Here is a 20,332-nt window from a genome sequence, read left to right as displayed (position 1 = left end):
AAAACCCCAAGAATGCGAAGCTGGCCGCCCGGCAGAGCCGAGCCAACCGAACAGAGCCCTCATCTCATCATATATTTTCTCATTCTTAATCTCTCCTGCCTTAATGAATTCCTCTATTCTTCTCCTTCAAAAGGTTCAAAAACTGTCTCATTCTCATAAACTGTGTTTCTTCTGGCGATGCGGGCATACGAAGTTCAACGAAATCACTTCAAATATTGGCTTATTGGTATCCAGGTCCAACGAAATGTCTTATTCATAACATAGTCATTTCTCCTCTAAATGCCACAAAAACAAGTTTAATGAAATCATATTATTTTCAGCATCTCTGTTGTTTTGGCGATATGACTTACAGGAGTTTCAGAATATATCAGATTATGGAGTTTCCAGAACTGTCTACTCTCATCATCTATAATTCTGCTAGTGATACGGGAATAACAGATTTCAACAAAATCATCTCACTCTCAGTTCTCTGTGTCTGCTGGCGATGCGGTTTTAAGGAGTTCCAGGAAATATCTAATTCACAACATCGCTGTTTCCTTTGCCGATGCAGATTTAATTATTTTGATGAAATTATCTCAGTTTTAGCCTCCCTAATCCTTATATCGATTGAGGCCTAATGAATTCAACGAAATGATCTCATTTTCAGTATATCTGTTTCTGTTGGCAGATGCGGGTTTATTTAAGGACTCTCAGAAATATAACATAAAGAGTTTCCAAATAAGTTTCACTCTAACCACGTGTGTTTATGCTGGCGATGTGGGCCACATCAGTTCAACGAAATTACCTCTCTCTCAGCATCCCCGTTGCGATGCGGTTTTAACGGTGTTTCAGAAAATTGTGGCTTCAGTAATTTCAGGAAATACATCATCTCCGTTTCTTCTTTCGATGCGAGTTTAACGGATTCAACAAAATCTTCTCACTTTCAGCATCTCTACGAAATCTTTGCTTTCTCATTCTGTATGTTTCTCTTGAAAATGCTTTCCAGAAAATAATCTCTTTCTCAATCTCTCTGTGTCTGCTCGAGTTTTAACGGAATCTACGAAATCATCTTAATCTAAGCGTCTGAATTTTCCTCTGGATGCTGGAGCTGAACTTGTTTCTCAAAAGCATCAATTTCCCTGCCTCTCCTTTTTCCTGATGATGTGGGCCGAGTTCAACCGCGCCGAGCCAAGTCCGTGTCGCGCCGAGTGGACCAAAAAACTCCATGAATGCGAAGCTGGCCGCCCGGCAGAGCCGAGCCAACCGAACAGAGCCCTCATCTCATCATATATTTTCTCATTCTTAATCTCTCCTGCCTTAATGAATTCTTCTATTCTTCTCATTCAAAAAGTTATAAAAAACTGTCTCATTCTCATAAACTGTGTTTCTTCTGGCGATGCGGGCATACGAAGTTCAACGAAATCACTTCAAATATTGGCTTATTGTGTCGAGGTCTAACGAATTGTCTTATTCATAACATAGTCATTTCTCCTCTCAATGCCGCAAAAACAAGTTCAATGAAATCATATTATTTTCAGTATCTCTGTTGTTTTGACGATATGACTTTCAGGAGTTTCAGAATATATCAGATTATGGAGATTTCAGAACTGTCTACTCTCATCATCTATAATCCTGCTGGTGATACGGGAATAACATAATTCAACGAAATCATCTCACTCTCAGTTCTCTGTGTCTGCTGGCGATGCGGTTTTAAGGAGTTCCAGGAAATATCTCATTCACAACATCGTTGTTTCCTTTGCTGATGCAGATATAATTGTTTCGATGAAATCAACTCAGCTTTAGCCTCCCTAATTCTTATATCGATCGAGGCCTTATGAGTTCAACGAAATGATCTCATTTTCAGTATATCTGTTTCTTTTGGTATAATCGGATTTATTAAGGACTTTTAGCAGACACTCGTCTGTTCGTGGCGTCGATAGTGACCGCAATAACCGGAAGTACGTACCGTTGTCGTAAAACGAAATATTTTTTCTTAAATTCACGTGTCCTGCATGTAATTTGACTGATTTATCAACAATGTAGATTACTTATGAAATCAGATTAATTATAATGTGTGTTTTGGATTTGTTTTTGCGAAAACGTATACGACAATCGTGTTGGTTTACGATGCGCGCGCGCATTCAAAATAGGCCGAGCCAACTACCTTAAAGTTACATTGTATGCTAATTTCACTGTAATGATATGTCACAATATTGACATGTAACTTGATGATTTGACTACGCAAAAGCATATGTCGGCCTATAAGAGAGCCGAAATCTAGGGATCATATATTCCTGGTTTTTAATAAAGCGCCTTGAATCACCGCCATGTTCAGTGACTTCGGGTTTTGTCGGATTCCGAATCATATCACGTGACTGACGTTCGACACGACCTGCACGCTGTGAACCAGGTAACTAGCATAAGAGCACACGTGTTTGTTTACGTTTTCTTCTGGTTAATTACTATGAACAAGTCATGGTGGTATATGTCCACGGAATGAGTATTTGAAACATTGCCGTTAAATATTGTGTGTATCAAAAAATGTAATATGCGACCATTATTTTCTTTGTAGATCCAGTTTGCTGAGGTCGACCTCAGTCCTTGTCGACATTTAGTCTTGGTTTCACAACTCTTTTGGTACTTCGAGATTGTCATGACGATTTTCAGAAGAGTTCATTGAAGCCTATTTTTTACGTGTATACGTTAAAAAGATATTTTACTTTTATAATTAAAAATTCTCTCAGTGCCGCAACTTTATAAAAAGTGGTAAAATGGTAAAATTAGAAAGTTTAAAACTCAGATAGACGGAGAAAAATACGTATAGCACTTAAACAGTTTTCACTATGACAAAAAGAGCGAAAGTTATAGACCATACAACTTTAAGCAGTACTGCTAAAAAATATTATATGTACATCTATAGTGAAGCGAAATGAGAAACTACATGATAATACGGTCAGACCATGAAGCCAAATTGTGGTCTACAATTCAATTTCATATTTTTACAGTGTTATTAGTAATTGTAAAGTGATTTCTGCAGGAAAGACATACATAAGGCTTAAAAACAACAATTTTACAGTATATAAGTTCGATGTTGTAAATAACGTTTATAAGGCATCTGAAGCCATTTGAAAGATTTTCACGGCTTTATTCATCAAACCTTATGGTTTTCAATAGTTTAATGAAGAAAAATTCACATGCCAACATTTTTGCTCAGTTGCGGAACATATAACATTAGACATTTTTTTTTAAATAGAAGAATCTCTTGATGGACATTTTAGCCTAGTTTATATGTACTGAAGTTTTATTATTGAAGGTTTGAACATTACGTGTTTGAACGTTTTTAAATGAAGTACGAAAAAATGTGCAAAAGGACCCAAATTTTCTTTCAAATGAGCATTTTTAGAACATTTCAATCAGCGAAAATTGGAGGGAGGGAGGAGGGCATAAAGACATGTTATAAAATAGTCTTTTACTTTTGTACTGTATTTTTATAGATCGAAGCGGCAGCCAATGAACATTTAGAGCTATAAACCATTACCATTTGCCCCAGATATGAATAACTTGTGATGTTTTTATTATTGGTCTCAAAATTACTTTACCAGAACCTTAAACTTGTGTAGAAAAACATAAGGCGACAATCCAACAAGGTCACAGAAGTAAAAACTACATTTTTGGAACGAAGTTTAAACGTTCATAACTTTGTAACCGTACGTTATACGTCGCCCCCATTTAATTGTTTAGTTAGATTCTGAAATAGCACGTGTTTTACTCATTACCAGAGATTATGTCAAGGTCAAGAGTTCGTTACGGGGTCAAACAAAGGTCAAAAACGAAAGTCACCACAGAATTTTTTTGTAGGTTGGATATCAAATAGCATGCTCTCAGAAATATATAATGAAAAGTTTCAAGGTCATCTGATCAAAAATGACGGAGATATAGCCCTTTGAAAAATGGCGATTTCGTCGTTTTCCGCAAAAAATGTACAAGGTTGCAGCGCCTTTATACTTAATATTCGTGCTTGAAACATTCACTCAAGGTCAAAGAGGTCAAAAAAGCTTAAAATCTTTTTTTTTATTAATACAAGAGGCCCGTGGGCCTTAACGGTCACCTGGGCTCGGATAAACATATAGACACTATATAAATACCCATCAGGATCTTGAAGTCAGTCAATGTTTATATCAATTTGACCTTAAATCTTTAAAGAGTATTTGATTCTATTACATCTGTTACATTGCCCATGAGAACTGAGCAAATAATACTCATATATGTGTTTTCCCTTTATAAACTATAGTAAATTTGACCCCCTCCCAGGGAAAAATATGAGAACCGAGTGCAACAAATATTGTAGAGGATCTTGGGACATTTTAATATATGAAGAGTATTTGGTTCCATCATATAGTTCAGAAGACATTTTTTGATTGTTTTTGAAATTTTAGCCATTTTGGCCCCTTTTGGCCCCTTTTGGCCCCGCCCCTCTGGCCCCTAGAAGGCCCCTGACCAGGGACCTATATGAATGTGATGTTAAAATACTATCTCAGGCTAATAATTCTAACAAAGTTTGACTCATTTCTTTTGAACATTGAACAAATAATATTCATAAATCTATTGATATAAACTATAGTAAATTTGAATCTAGGGCCTTGAAATTCACAATTTTTGAGAATTTTTTATTCTACTACATCTGCAAGTTGAGAGGATGATTTTTGAAATTTTAACAATTTTGACCCCGCTTGATTTTTTTTAGTTTAACGTCCTATTAACAGTTATTAAGTTGAAATGTTTCAATAGATTGCAAATACTTGAAAACTAGTTTTGTTTCTAGACTTTTGGTATAATAAAATAAATACTACCTGCATTAGAGGGTGACAGTGCCTAGTGTCACCCCTCGGCTTCGCCTCGGGTGACAGTTATATCCTCGGGGTGACACTAGACACTGTCACCCTCTAATGCAGGTAGTATATATATCATGGCATTGATGTAGGAACACGTTTAATTTGAAGAGATAAATAACAACTAGGGTTTTCTTTCCTTAGAAATATTTTAATTATCAAGATAGTCAACAGACACAGTTATGATATGATTATATTGATTGATGTTCATGTGATTAAACCACAGTAATGATACACGGATTTAAAACCAACTGTTTGATGAAATACAAATAATAAAACAAAATAAAAAAAACGAAGAAAATCAAAAGAGATATCATATGAAAAATTGCAAGGAATAAAATACATGATAAGTTGAGGATTTGTTTGTTGCCCGTGTTAAACACCCGGATGTTTCACCATCATTCTGGACCTCATCATTGGTACGATACGCCCTCCAGAGTAGAAGTCGTACCAATACATCGACTCCCAATCATTCCCATGGCCAGTATCCTGTACGTACCGCCCGTTCAGGTTACTAAGAATACAGGCTCCGTACCACCAGGCGCCGTGACGATCTACAGCACAATTATAACCTCCCGCCACGTCATTGTCTTTGTCGTAGGTAGTGAACTGCTGGTAACCGTCATCGAACTCCATATCATCAGCTGTCAAAACACAGGCAGGTTATACAGGATTGCTTACACCGATCATCGAGGTTATATTGTACTGTCATATACTAGTTCAGTGACCATCTGAAGCTGACTAAAATCTTAATTATAGTTAGCTACTAGACTCATTCACTCATACATGTATGTGAATCAATGCGTTTTAAATCTACTCGGTATTCAATATTTATATAGATAAAAAACCTGCTCGACCAGGTTAAGTTGCAGTAAAATATAACACACACAAATCTAATCGATAGCCGATATTTTCTCACCGCATTTGGTGATGATTCTATAATTTGAATTGTATGTTTAGTGTTTCAACGTTCTTGGTAAACGAACGTACAATGCGGTCATGTTGCTTTCTAAATGCTTGTTAATGAGACAAGAGGCCCATGGGCCTTAACGGTCACCTGAGTTAGAATATATAATGAAACAAATAATGAAACAAATTAAAGACCCATATAAACACTATATGCTGGGCCTTGAAATTGGTCAGTGATTTATAAATTTGACTTTTTAGACTATGAAGAGTATTTGCTTCCACCAAACCTGTGAACTTAGAGGTATTTTTTGAAATTTTAATAATTTTGACCATGTCTGGTCCTGCCCCTCTGGTCCCCCAGGGGGTCATCGAGGACGGATATGGATGTTAAAATGCTCTATCTTAGGCTAATAATTCTAATCAAGTTTGACTAATTTCCTATGAAAATTGGGCAAATAATGTTCGCAAATATGTTTTTCCTATATAAACTAAAGTAAACTTGACCCCTCCCCAGGGGGTAACGTGAGACCCCAAGGTCATATAATTCACAATTTTTATAAAACACCTTAAGACCTTTCCATCTTTAATTATTTGTTTCTACTATTTCAAGAATTTTAGAAGATTTTTGAAGTTTTAGCCTATTTGACCCTTTTTAGCCCCGCCCCTCTGCCCCCAGGGGTCGGCCAGGACCAATGTGGATATGATATTAAAATGCTATCTCAGACTAATAATTCTAACCAAGTTTGACTCATTTCCTATGAAAATTGAGCAAAAAATGCTCATAAATGTGTTTTCCTATATAAACTTAAACTCCTCCTCCCCATCATTTTCAAATTTTTATTTAAGACCTTTCCATCTTAATTATTTGTTTCTATATTTCAAGAATTTTAGAAGATTTTTGAAGTTTTAGCCTATTTGACCCTTTTTAGCCCCACCCCTCTGCCCCCAGGGGGTCGGCCAGGACCAATGTGGATATGATATTAAAATGCTATCTCAGACTAATAATTCTAACCAAGTTTGACTCATTTCCTATGAAAATTGAGCAAAAAATGCTCATTAATGTGTTTTCCTATATAAACTATAGTAAACTTGTCCCCCTCCCCAAGGGGAAACATGAGACCCCAGGGTCATATAATTTACAATTTTAATAAAACAAACTTTAAGACCTTTTCATCTATTAAGTGTATTTGATTCTACCATTTCCAGAATTTTAGAAGAATATTTTTGAAGTTTTAGCCTATTTGACCTTTTTTGGCCCCGCCCCTCTGCCCCCAGGGGGTCGGCCTGGACCAATATGGATATAATGTTAATATGCTATATCAGGCTAATAATTCTAACCAAGTTTGACTCGTTTCCAATGAAAATTGAGCAAAAAATGCTCATTAATATGTTTTCCATTTATAAACTATAGTAAACTTGACCCCCTCCCCAGGGGGAAACGTGAGACCCCAGGGTCATATAATTCACAATTTTTGTAAAGGATCTTAAGACCTTTCTATTTATAAAAAGTATTTGATTCTACCATTTCCAGAATTTCAGAAGAAGATTTTTGAAGTTTTAGCCTATTTGACCCCTTTTGACCCCGCCCCTAAGGCCCCTGGGGGTCAGTCATAGAAAATTTGTTAATAGGATTAAATGACCATCTCATACTGATAATTCTGACAACATTTGACTCATTTCCTATTACAAATGACCAAATAATGCTCAAAAATGTGTTTTCCCAATATAAACTATAGTAAACTTAACCTCCTCCCCAGGGGGAAACTAGAGACCCCAGGGTCATATAATTCACAATTTTTGTAAAGGACCTTTCTATCTATGAAGAGTATTTGATTCTACCACATCTGTGAGTAGAGAAGAAGATTTTTGAAATTTTACTCAATTTTACCCCTTTTGGCCCCTCCCACAGCCCCCTGGGGGGTGGGGACCATATAATTCACAATTTTGATTGGCCTTATGCCTTAGAAGCTTTGTGCAAAATTTCATTGAAATTGCTTCAGCAGTTTTGGAGAAGAAGTCGAAAATGTAAATTGTTTACGGACATACGACGCACGACGGACGACGGACGACGAACGACGACGGACGACGACGGACAAAAGGCGATTAGAATAGGTCACTTGAGACTTCGTCTCAGGTGACCTAATAAAACTCTTAACTAACAAACAAAAAACTTACAGGTGGCATTCCCGGAGAATCCCGATACCGAAAGTAGGTACTTCGATGACACGTCCCCCACACGGAAGTCCTGGTACTCGGCGTACTGTGTATCGTTCTTCCAGGACATCAAATTGATACGAAGGATGGAACCGTTCTGGGTTAGGAGATGTATTTTGTTGAGACCTAACAAAATATTTATTAAATCGTCAGACATTGATTTAATATATGTCTTTGTATCACATGTTGGAACTAATAAACAATAAAACAGTAAAAATAAAAAAAATATATATATGTATAATGTAAGGTGCGTTATTCTCGATAGTATTAATTTTGTTATTTTGTGTTCAAGCACATACATTTGTTATTGTTATCTTAATTTGGTTTTTGTACAGAAACATAAGACATCAGTCGTGGATTATAATAGACTTGTATAGTACCTCATATATACACTGTACTTACCGGCCCAGAATTCCCCGTCTATGTCACCAAATCCTGTCTGATATTCCGTCCAGTTCCGGTAAAAGTCTACAGTACCGTCCTGTCTGTTCTGTATCACCTGTTAGTTTAATTAACAAAATAATTAAGCGATATTTATAATGTGGAAACGATAGTATAGCAGTTCATTGTTTAGTAAAGTAAAAACATGACGTCACGTGGAATTTTTAGTCAATGACAGGTGTTCAGGTTTATATAACACCATCCTCGATACTCCAGGGGTGGGGATCACAGGGATATGAGAATTAGTTACAGATTATATAATCGTGGACCCACCAGAGTGCCCTAAGATTATTTTTAAACGTTTAGGAGGTCTAGATAAAAAATACCCAATAAAAACCATACTCTACATGGTACTATATACGAGAAGGGTGGAAAGCCTTAGACTCCAAATTTCTAACCCGCCTACATTTAGCGGCTATAAAAACACATTTCTAGTACATCGTCATAAAAACGGTTACTACCGTTGGAAAGAGTGATAATTTTCCTTTTAACATTATATAACATCTATACAAAGTGCCGTCATTAAGACTATAAAAGCACCATTATGACAAATATCTTGAAGCAATCTAATTAAAAATTCATGTAAGGTTCGTGGCCGATATAATATGCATGAACGAGGCTTCGGCTGCAATCTCATTGGCGGCTATAAAAAGTCCATAGATTTATATATATGAATAGTAACGGCGAAATCCATATATAGATGTACAACGTCCCGAGAAGAGAAACTTTTTATAGCCGTTCAATGAAATTGTAGCCGAAGCCTCGCTCATGCATATTATATCGGCCACGAAGCCAGCAAAAATTGCCTTTGAAGACCACAGAGAGAGCTATGGCACGCCGTTTTGTCATAAAATACACATAATATTTAAGGTCAAATCTTTTGACCTTAATGGCAAAAAATGTTTTTTGCCATTATGTACATTTACATGTAACCTTAAGGGCAAAAGATTTCACCTTAAGGTCAAAAAACATTTTGCCCTTAATGTTAATGTACATAATGACAAATAATTAATTTGTAAATAAAAATCTCTTTGCTATTCATACTCCAAATCACATAATTGACTTGTCCAACTACTGAACACAATGAAACGCTGAGGGAAATCAGTCCTTTAAAAAATAATGAAAACACCAAACAAGTGATGCAATTTAAAAATCCCTCAAAAGAATTTAACACATTTGTTTAAACAGTTGTTCATTTGTTGACACTAAATAAAGTCTATCTAGTAATAATTTATTTATATTCCTACAACTATAATAAAACAGTTTTAACCTTATGGCCAAGAAATATGTAGCCCTTATAAATTTTGCTTAAGGTCTTAAGGTCAAATCTTTTGCTCTTAAGGTAAATAAATCTTATGCCCATAAGGTCAAATAACTTTTAACCAAAGATAAATAAATCTTTTGACCTTATGATCAAATAACTTTCAACCTTATGAAAAATAAATATTTTGTCCGTAATGTAAAAAACCCATTTGTCCTTTAGATCAAAAACTTTCTTAACCTTAAAGTAAAATAACTTTTATATTTAAGGTAAATAAATCTTTTGACCGTAAAGTAAATAAATCGTTTGCCCTAAAGATAAAAAAATTAACCTTATGGTCAAATAAGGTAAATAAATCTTTTTGGCCAAAAAACTTTTTTAACCTTAAGGTCAAATAACTTATAATTTTAATATAAATAATGTTTTTGCCCATAAGATAAATAAATCTTTTAACCGTAAGGTCAAATAACTGTTTTATACTTTAGACTATAATAAAATTTGTACCATTCCCCTTCAAAAAAAAAAAAAAAAAAAAAAAAAAAAATACTACAACATTCTTAATTTATTGAAACATTGAAACCTTATTATTCATCGCTGATACTGAAAATGATTGACGAAACACCTGATCTCAAAATGATTCCCCCTCCCCCCAATGAAATGAATACAAATCTGATCAACAAAAAATGGACGATTCCATTCCCAGCAAGTGCTATGTCAATATTTATGACATCACACATAATGTTAAAAAAAATGCCCTTGAGGTCAAAAGATTTGCAAATATGTTACCTAACCGATTTTTTAACCTTAGGACAAATCTTTTGACATTAAGGGCAAAAAAATTGACCTAAAGGATTTTTTGTATTGTATGGAGATGCATGTAGTCTAGGGGTGTAGATTAATAGAATCTTACATGGGTCTGTGAAGTGGACAGGGATATCTCAACCCGAGTGAAAGATATTTGCCGGTCAACCCGAGGCTTGCCGAGGGTTGACGGCCAAAATCTTTCACGAGGGTTGAGATATCCCTGTCCACTTCATAGACCCATGTTTGATTCTTTTTCTCCGATACATAGCAGAAAAATGATGAAATTCGTCTTGGTTTCCAGCTTTTTTTATCGCGCCATTATCGCAGAAACGTCGTTATGTGTCAAAATTAATGACGTCATCTACAATGTGCGCCGCATGTATTGATGACGTAACGTAATTGTCTAGCGCGTGTGAGCTGTCTTACACCCCCTGTGTAAAATAGAGATATCTTTTCCCTAGCAACCACGGGATATCCCTGTGAAGTATGGGAGAATAATGTATCTTAAAGATGCTCCACCGCTGACAAATGGTATTTTTTCACTATCAAAAACAGCAGCAGACGATTTAGTATTTTTCTTCAGTTACAAAAATTACTTACTTTACACCATTACCGCCGTTGAAAAGTTTGAGCGTCTAATTTTACTTTAAGTTAAAAAATATAAAAAGTAATTAATTGCATCCCGAAAAAATTCCGTGGCACTATATCTTATATGGAATGAAGTACTGATTGCGCATGACCCAAAGGCAAAATAAATTATTTTATATTATTTTTGTGTGTTAATTATACTTGTGTATACACGATTAAACACTAATTATTGTTCAAATGATGAATATCATTTATGCTCTGTCGGCGGTGGATCATCTTTAAGTAATCGGGACACCTGGAGTATCGAGGATGATATAATATTAGTGAAGCGGGATTAGACTGGGTCGATCATCGGTGACCAGCTACATGTAGCTCAGCGGGAGAGCTCGCAGGTCCCGGGTTCGAATCCAGTTCTGATCACTGCATTTTTTTCTACTCCTGTTACCCTTTATATGTGATATATATATTCAAAAATATAACACGGACAAATTCACAGGCTATCAGACTAATAATGTGATACAAAAAGAGAGAAAAGATTAAACTATCATAAGTATTCTTACTGTCCATGGCCCTCCGTCTGTGTCCATGTCACAGTAAACATCGTCACTCCGGCCAGGGGTCAAGGTCACTGTGTAATACCGGAGGGGCTGCCAGGTCTGACATCACTACAACTCGTACGCGTAAGACCTACACAGAAAATATGCATGAGATAATACAAATGTTGTGTGTAACAACATTTATCAATAAAGATTTTGCTCTTAAATTTTAATAGTATATTTCTGATAAGTTTTTCTGCGAAAATATTCATCGCACTTAAATGGACATGAACCTAGATTAAGTTTTTCTGTACGCTAAGATACGGTTTTCAGATGTTTATTGAATATTTTATTACAATAATCTAAAATGACAGGAAAACGTGGGGAATACCTACCCCAAAAATGATAAAAAAAGACCGTCATATTCTGTTTTTGAAACACAAAACGAGAGTCGGTCGAAAGCGAGGTTATAATCAACAACACACTTGCTGACACGATAAGGATTAACAGTTTTCCACATTTTAAGATGCTTTTCTAATTTACGATCGTTGACATATGAAGTATAAGCCATATCTGTTAATTTCGTAATAAATCAGTTTGTTTTTAGCGTAATTGATCATGAATGTTCATACGACGGGTTACCGCGAAGAGAGTTTTTTTATGTAATTGCACAAATGTACATCACGCAAGTATAAAGTGGGAAGTTGCTCTTGTCTCTTGCATCGCAGCGATCCATTTATATTTACCTACATTGTACTTTCTCAATCGCGCACGTTACTGACTCTTGTCGTAATCCGGTTTCTATCGGAATTCGTTTGAGTTTGCTTCTGCCACGTTTTCGACCCACCATTTTGTTAACGTTCATTTAATTTGTGCAGTGCATTGTGGGAGGTCACTAAAGTTTAATAATATTATTTTTATCACACTGCAGTCTACAAAATTCGACCGGGCTGGTTCAAATTACAGAAAGATGGAACTGCCATTACAATTATTTAATTTGACACATTTGCACAATAACTGATATATATGATATATATTACTTAGTAAGGTTTCTGACACGTCTTAAATATGTTTTTTACTCAAATTTATATGGTTTATTTAGGTTCATGTCCCTTTTAAATTTCAGTTTACTACTAAAATACAATAAATACTTATTAAATGACGATCTAGATACAGGAGACAAACATTTAAATATAAAGTTCTTAGAAAGTCAACAGGCTGGTTGAGTAAAGCTGAAAACCAGTTTTAAATAAAGAAAATACATTGTTAATATTCTGAAAGTTCTGCATCATCCAATGATTTCAACTTCTGTTTGATCTATAGCCATGGAGACTGGAGCCATTACGTAGATATTGTATTTGGCCGATCACATGGAGACTGGAATTTCTTTTTTCAAACTTCAATCAAAGTACAGTTAATGTATAAAAATATTAACTAAAAATGTCTTTGTCGTGTCGTCATATCTTCTGAAGATGGCATTTTATGGTAGTTCACACCACATGTTGTACTATACTAACAACGTTTGAAACTTGTATAACTTACCGGAAGAACCATTCAACAATACAGACTGTTCGTGCATGCATTGTTGAATGGTTATTCCGGTAAGTAATAAACAGTTCAAGGAATTCCTTTCCTTAGAGCCTATATGACAGAAACCTCAATAGTGCTCAACGACAACAGCAAAAGTTAATGACTCGTCATACATATAGACCGGTTTTATGTCGGATAATCAAGACTTCAAACAAGACTTTATACCTAGTGTCGAATATGCTAGGATAATTTGTCAGTGACACATCAATAAATAATTGCCGTGAAAACTTCGACTGTTCTAGACTTTTAATTGGAAGATATCAAAACACAGACACTACGCCGCACAGGCGGGGAGATGGTTCTGCATGCAAACACGACGAATCTCTACACATTTTGGTGGCAGCGGTGGGATTGCAAAGTAAGTTTATTTGGCTGATTGTCACATTTGCACTAGCTTTTGGCATAAAAAATGGCCGCTGCGTTCTCGACATGGCTTCAATCTATCCACGTGGACCACTTGTTTTCTTCCACCGCCAACTGGAGAAATTTGGTACGTTACATCAGACAAATTTTTCGTGACCACGAAAGGACCGCGCCAAAAAGATGTTAATTTCTTACTTGTACCAGGCCTGACAGTCGGAAAATAAACCTACACATGATCCTTCGTCTTCAATTTCCTGCTGGCAGGTCTACAATCATAATACTGTTTTTGCGTGAACTCACGGACATATGTGTATGCTTGTTCCAACGACTGCTGAACAAATGTGACCCATAATCCTGCATCGATAACGTTGTTTCGCGGCGGCTTTCCCACTATCAGGTCTAAAGGCATTGGGATTTCTCTACCCAACATAAGATAGTTTGGCGTAAAATTCGTTGAATCGTGCACTGAAGACCTGTAAGCCATTATTAAGTACAGCAATTAGACGTCCCAGTCGGTTTGGTTTTCATTGACATATATGTCTTTAGCATCTCTATCAGTGTCATGTTAAATCTTTCTATCATTCCGTCGATTTACGGATGGTATGTTGTAGTACGCGTTTTCTCGATACCTTGGAGATCGCATAACTGTATAAACAACGAGCATCCAAACTGATGCCCTTGATCAGAGTGTATGTATGTTGGAACCCCAAACATTGTCATAACTTCTACCAGAACGTTTGCTACTGTTAACGACTCTTGGTTTGGTATGGCGAAGGCTTCTGTCCACTTTGTAAAATATTCGCCGACCACCAAGACATATTGGTTTCCATCGTCCGTTCTAGGCAATGGCCCAGTAATATCCAACGCTATACGTTCCATTGGTATGCCGCTTTGCATTACTTGCATAGGTGCCTTCCTCGTCTGGTTGGAATGTTTTCCTCTGGCGCATTGCTCACAGCTGATTATCCATTGGCTTTCGTCCTTTTGAGGTCCTGGCCAATAGTACCTCTGCCGAACCCTTTTCAGACTCCTTCGTATTCTCAAATGATCCTCACTTCTTGTATCATGTATCATGTATCTGTTTCAGAACGGTGGTCACCATATGTCTCGGCACAACCATTTGTCTGTTTCTGGGCATCGTTCCACGTATGCGAAATATATCAAACTGTGCCCAATATGATTACAACTCCGTTCTCTCCGCATTCACTTCCTTCCAATCAGGTCGTCTATTATCATGTAACCACGACTTTAAAGTTACAATAGCTTATCCTTTTGTTGAGCGTGCTGCACGGTAGCCTGCTCAGTTGAGATTTCCTCGCTAGCAACGACAGTGCGTACATTCTTTTCCTTTTCACTTCCCTTTCCTGGTTTCTTTCCACACTGAGGCACGGAACCCTGCTTAGTCCATCTACACTCCCGTGTTGTGTGTTGAATGTCAAAAAGCCGACATGGTTTCAATCCATCTAGCTGTTTGTCCTTCAGGGTCTTTCTTTTTCAACAGCCAGCAGACCGCACTGTGGTCAGGTCTCACTAAAAACCAGTTATACTTACAAATAGTGGTGGGGACAAAGAAATGTCTAAATTCAGTAAAAAAGTGCAACAGTGACGTTTTGTGTTTTGGATTTAACATGATTTTGGATAATTCTTTCAGGACATGAAAGGTTAGTGTAAAAACAACATGAAATTTGAATTTATATCGAGCCGATTTCTGCGCCGTGTGACTCCTGCCTCGATTGTTAGAGGTTAGACACGACGTAACGATCAAATGTTGTAAATATAAGGACAGACTTCTTCGTATAACATCCTATGTGCAACCAGGGTCATATAAGGAAGGCCTCCCATGTATAACGTCCTATGTGCAGCCAGGGTCATATAAGGAAGGCCTCCCGTGTATAACGTCCTATGTGCAGCCAGGGTCATATAAGGAAGGCCTCCCATGTATAACGTCCTATGTGCAGCCAGGGTCATATAAGGAAGGCCTCCCATGTATAACGTCCTATGTGCAGCCAGGATCATATAAGGAAGGCCTCCCATGTATAACGTCCTATGTGCAGCCAGGATCATATAAGGAAGGCCTCCCATGTATAACATTCTATGTGCAGCCAGGGTCATATAAGGAAGGCCTCCCATGTATAACGTCCTATGTGCAGCCAGGATCATGTCAGGAAGGCCTCCCATGTATAACATCCTATGTGCAGCCAAGGCCATATAAGGAAGGCCTCCCGTGTATAACGTCCTATGTGCAGCCAAGGCCATATAAGGAAGGCCTCCCATGTATAACGTCATATGTGCAGCCAGGGTCATATAAGGAAGGCCTCCCGTGTATAACGTCCTATGTGCAGCCAAGGCCATATAAGGAAGGCCTCCCATGTATAACGTCCTATGCGCAGCCAAGGCCATATAAGGAAGGCCTCCCGTGTATAACGTCCTATGTGCAGCCAAGGCCATATAAGGAAGGCCTCCCATGTATAACGTCCTATGTGCAGCCAGGGTCATATAAGGGAGGCCTCCCGTGTATAACGTCCTATGTGCAGCCAGGGTCATATAAGGAAGGCCTCCCATGTATAACGTCCTATGTGCAGCCAGGGTCATATAAGGAAGGCCTCCCATGTATAACATCCTATGTGCAGCCAGGGCCATATAAGGAAGGCCTCCCATGTATAACGTCATATGTGCAGCCAGGGTCATATAAGGAAGGCCTCCCATGTTGTAATAACATGGAAGGCCTCCATGTATAACATCTATGTGCAGCCAGGGCCATATAAGGAAGGCCTCCCATGTATAACGTCATATGTGCAGCCAAGGCCATATAAGGAAGGCCTCCCGTGTATAACGTCCTATGTGCAGCCAAGGCCATATAAGGAAGGCCTCCCATGTATAACGTCCTATGTGCAGCCAAGGCCATATAAGGAAGGCCTCCCATGTATAACGTCCTATGTGCAGCCAAGGCCATATAAGGAAGGCCTCCCGTGTATAAACGTCCTATGTGCAGCCAGGGTCATATAAGGAAGGCCTCCCGTGTATAACGTCCTATGTGCAGCCAGGGTCATATAAGGAAGGCCTCCCATGTATAACATCCTATGTGCAGCCAGGGTCATATAAGGAAGGCCTCCCATGTATAACATCCTATGTGCAGCCAGGGCCATATAAGGAAGGCCTCCCATGTATAACGTCATATGTGCAGCCAGGGTCATATAAGGAAGGCCTCCCATGTATAACATCCTATGTGCAGCCAGGGCCATATAAGGAAGGCCTCCCATGTATAACGTCCTTTATCGCACCTCGGACAGAAATGTCCCAAAATGATTGGCGAAGAGCCGTCACGTGATGACCCCCTAACACTGTTTATTGCACCTCGGACAGAAATGTCCCCAAATGATTGGCTGAGAGCCGTTACGTGGTGACCCCCTATCACTTCATAGGGGGTCAGTAAATTTTATTATGGTGCAATATGGCGGCTCCCGCCCTCGCTTCAAAATTTAAAAACATTCTTTTCAACTAAATATATACCATTTTATAACCGTAAAGCTATATACATGTATTACCTTTTAACTTTTGTGTAAAAGTAACTTAAATCGTTTTAATACTAATGCGTACTTTTAATACGAGTTGCTTCCCCTACGCCAGTTTGAAAGTTGATGACGCGGCGAAAGTCAAACGTAACAATTCAAGCGTTTTCTAGACTGTGATTATAAACAAATGGAGGGGTTTGTACCTACAGATCTACCCACACCCTACAATCAATTTATCAGCATAACTTTTAAGTGATTATCTCAGCGAGAATGCAGTACTCGGTTGGTAACTTTTCTTTGGTTAATAAAAACATGCATCGACCTCATCAAAATGCTATATAGGGATTGGATGTCGCTTTTATGTAATCATGCTTGTATAGAGCAATTCATCTAAGAATATATTCTATGGGGCGCGTTAAAGCGCCCCATATTGAATATATTCTTAGAGAAGAATATATTCTATGGGGGCGCGTTGTTGAATATATTCTTAGAGGAATTGCTCCATACAAGCATGGTTAACATAAAAGCGATTTCCAATCCCTATAATTACACTCACGTGATTTTTTATTTATATTTTATGCAATAACAACGTCATTTGAAAGTGACGTAATTATTCAACAAAAGTCGGTCATAAGTGGGAGGAGCTTACTCAATTGAACAGCCAATGATGACTCTTTACATAACGTAGAATTATTCATCCGCGACGACAAAAAAGTTCAATATTTCAGTGTAAAATTAACATGAGAAATAAAATAACTTTCAGAGATAATTTTATTTAATCTGATCAGATATTTAAATAAGTATTTATTTTTAGTATAAGTTAATACATAGCGTAATTACATAAAGTATTTGTACTCGGCCACATGTGTGAACTCAGTGAGCGAGGCGAAGCTGACGCATGCTTACACACTGGAGTTTGCCGAAGTTGTCAAAAAGCAGGTGTTCAAGTAGCTCAATGTGTTTGAGATTGTCGTTTGACTTCACGATAACATCATTGGGAGCCAGGTGATTATATAATCTACGGTAGATTCATCGATTTATTGAACAACTTCACTTCTGTTAGATGAATACTGTAGATACAGTACTGAAACGTATAGGCCTACACTATATTTGTGATGACGCGTAACTGTCAACACGTGGATTACTAGCGGTGCATGTTTTATAATGCACGTTTAATATTAAAAGTCTCAAAGAACAAAGACAAGAGGATGTGTTTATAACTGATCATCCAAAAGACTCGATCGCAGGACGAACACAAATGTTTACATTTGACATCCATCATTTTAAACAAAAATGAAAGCACTGAACGTCGTCGGGATATTTGTTCCCGTTTCTTTACTGTAATAAATTGTTAATTCAAAAAATGTTTGTATGAATATATTATATATGAATCTATATATTGTTTGCATGCTTCCGAAATTCAATTAAAAAACAACACTTTACATGTGATGTGTGTCGAAACGTAAACAAAGCCATGTAGAATGAAACAGACAGTTCAGGTGAAAGATACATGTACTGACTACAAGTGAGAACTGTAGAATGAAACAGACAGTTCAGGTGAAAGATACATGTACTGACTACAAGTGTGAGAACTGTAGAATGAAACAGACAGTTCAGGTGACAGATACATACACTGACTACAAGTGTGAACTGTAGAATGAAACAGACAGTTCAGGTGAAAGATACATGTACTGACTACAAGTGAGAACTGTAGAATGAAACAGACAGTTCAGGTGAAAGATACATATACTGACTACAAGTGTGAACTGTAGAATGAAACAGACAGTTCAGGTGAAAGATACATATACTGACTACAAGTGTGAACTGTAGAATGAAACAAACATTCATGTGACAGATACATGTACGTATACTGACTACAAGTGAGAACTGTAGAATGAAACAGACAGTTCAGGTGAAAGATACATATACTGACTACAAGTTGTGAACTGTAGAATGAAACAAACATTTCATGTGACAGATACATGTACGTATACTGACTACAAGTGAGAACTGTAGAATGAAAAAGACAGTTCAGGTGAAGATACATGTACTGACTACAAGTGTGAACTGTAGAATGAAACAAACAGTTCATGTGACAGATACATGTACGTATACTGACTACAAGTGAGAACTGTAGAATGAAACAGACAGTTCAGGTGAAAGATACATATACTGACTACAAGTGTGAACTGTAGAATGAAAACAAACATTTCATGTGACAGATACATGTACGTATACTGACTACTACAAGTGAACTGTAGAATGAAACAAACATTTCATGTGTGACAGATACATGTACGTATACTGACTACAAGTGTGAATGTAAACATGTATTATGTGTAGAATGAAACAGACAGTTTCAGGTGAAAGATACATACTACTGACTACACAGTGTGAACTGTAGAATGAAACAGACAGTTTCAGGGTGAACAAGATACATGTACTGACAACAAGTGAGAACTGTAGAATGAGAACAGAACAGTTTTCAGGTGACAGATATATAGTTACTTACTACAAGTGAGAACTGTAATGTTCCTTAGAATGAAAAAGCAGTTTCAGGTGACAGATACATGTACTTACTACAGGTGAGAACTGTAGAATAAAACAGCAGTTTCATGTGACAGATATAAAGTTACTACTTACTACAAAACCGTGAGAACTGTATAGAATGAAAAAGCAGTTCAGGTGACAGATACACTGTACTTAATACACAAGTGAGAACTGTATAGAATGAAACAAACAGTTCGGATGGCAGATACATGTACTTACTACAAGTGTGAACTGTAGAATGAAACAAACAGTTCAGGTGAAAGATACATGTAAACTTACTACAAGTGTGAACTGTAGAATTAATGAAAAAGCAGTTCTGGTGACAGAAAAATTACCTAACTACAAGTGTGAAACTGTAGATACAAACAGTTCAGTTGACAGATACATGTACTTTACTACACGCGGAGTAGTCAACACTCTTCTTTGTTACATCACGTATGATTGAGGACTAGGTTCACAACTGTTGTTAATTAACATCAAACGTAGCTTTAATGTAAACACAAACGTATAAATGTAACACGTCTTAGACTTGTAAACACAAACGTAGACTTTAATGTTTAACACAAACGTTGACTTGTATGTAGGAGTATGACAGACAATCCGTCTGACATTTAGTTGAACATTCGATCCGGTTGTACACGTTTTCTCCCACAACTAATACATAACCTCCGTATTCGGAGAGGGGACACATTGTGT

At 37.3% G+C, this 20,332-nt stretch overlaps 1 protein-coding gene across 1 annotated transcript; it reads right to left on the bottom strand.

Annotated features, from left to right (window-relative positions):
• Window positions 1-5,061: 5,061 nt before the first annotated feature.
• On the bottom strand, window positions 5,062-11,770 carry LOC138306300 (ficolin-2-like). The gene is made up of 4 exons (XM_069246720.1): window positions 11,646-11,770; window positions 8,394-8,490; window positions 7,953-8,117; window positions 5,062-5,512 (listed from the first exon to the last, which is right to left on the bottom strand). Exons 1-4 carry the CDS (start codon window positions 11,670-11,672, stop codon window positions 5,244-5,246), a joined length of 558 nt encoding a protein of 185 aa, XP_069102821.1. The 5' UTR covers window positions 11,673-11,770; the 3' UTR covers window positions 5,062-5,243.
• Between the last annotated feature and the right edge of the window lie 8,562 nt (window positions 11,771-20,332).

The sequence above is a fragment of the Argopecten irradians genome, chromosome 13 (genome assembly GCF_041381155.1).
Source record: "Argopecten irradians isolate NY chromosome 13, Ai_NY, whole genome shotgun sequence".
In the NCBI taxonomy this organism is placed as follows: Eukaryota; Metazoa; Mollusca; class Bivalvia; order Pectinida; family Pectinidae; genus Argopecten; species Argopecten irradians.
The sequence above is the reverse complement of the archived record's forward strand: the minus strand, read 5'-3'. Positions and strand labels throughout refer to the sequence as shown.

Excerpts from the sequence above, each read along its gene's own strand:
- LOC138306300 (XM_069246720.1), bottom strand. The coding sequence starts at position 11,672 with ATGGACACAGACGGAGGGCCATGGACA. Across the intron at positions 8,491-11,645 it reads CAGACGGAGGGCCATGGACA|GTGATACAGAACAGACAGGA; the intron begins GTAAGAATACTT and ends TTAAACTAACAG. Across the intron at positions 8,118-8,393 it reads AGACGGGGAATTCTGGGCCG|GTCTCAACAAAATACATCTC; the intron begins GTAAGTACAGTG and ends ATATTTTGTTAG.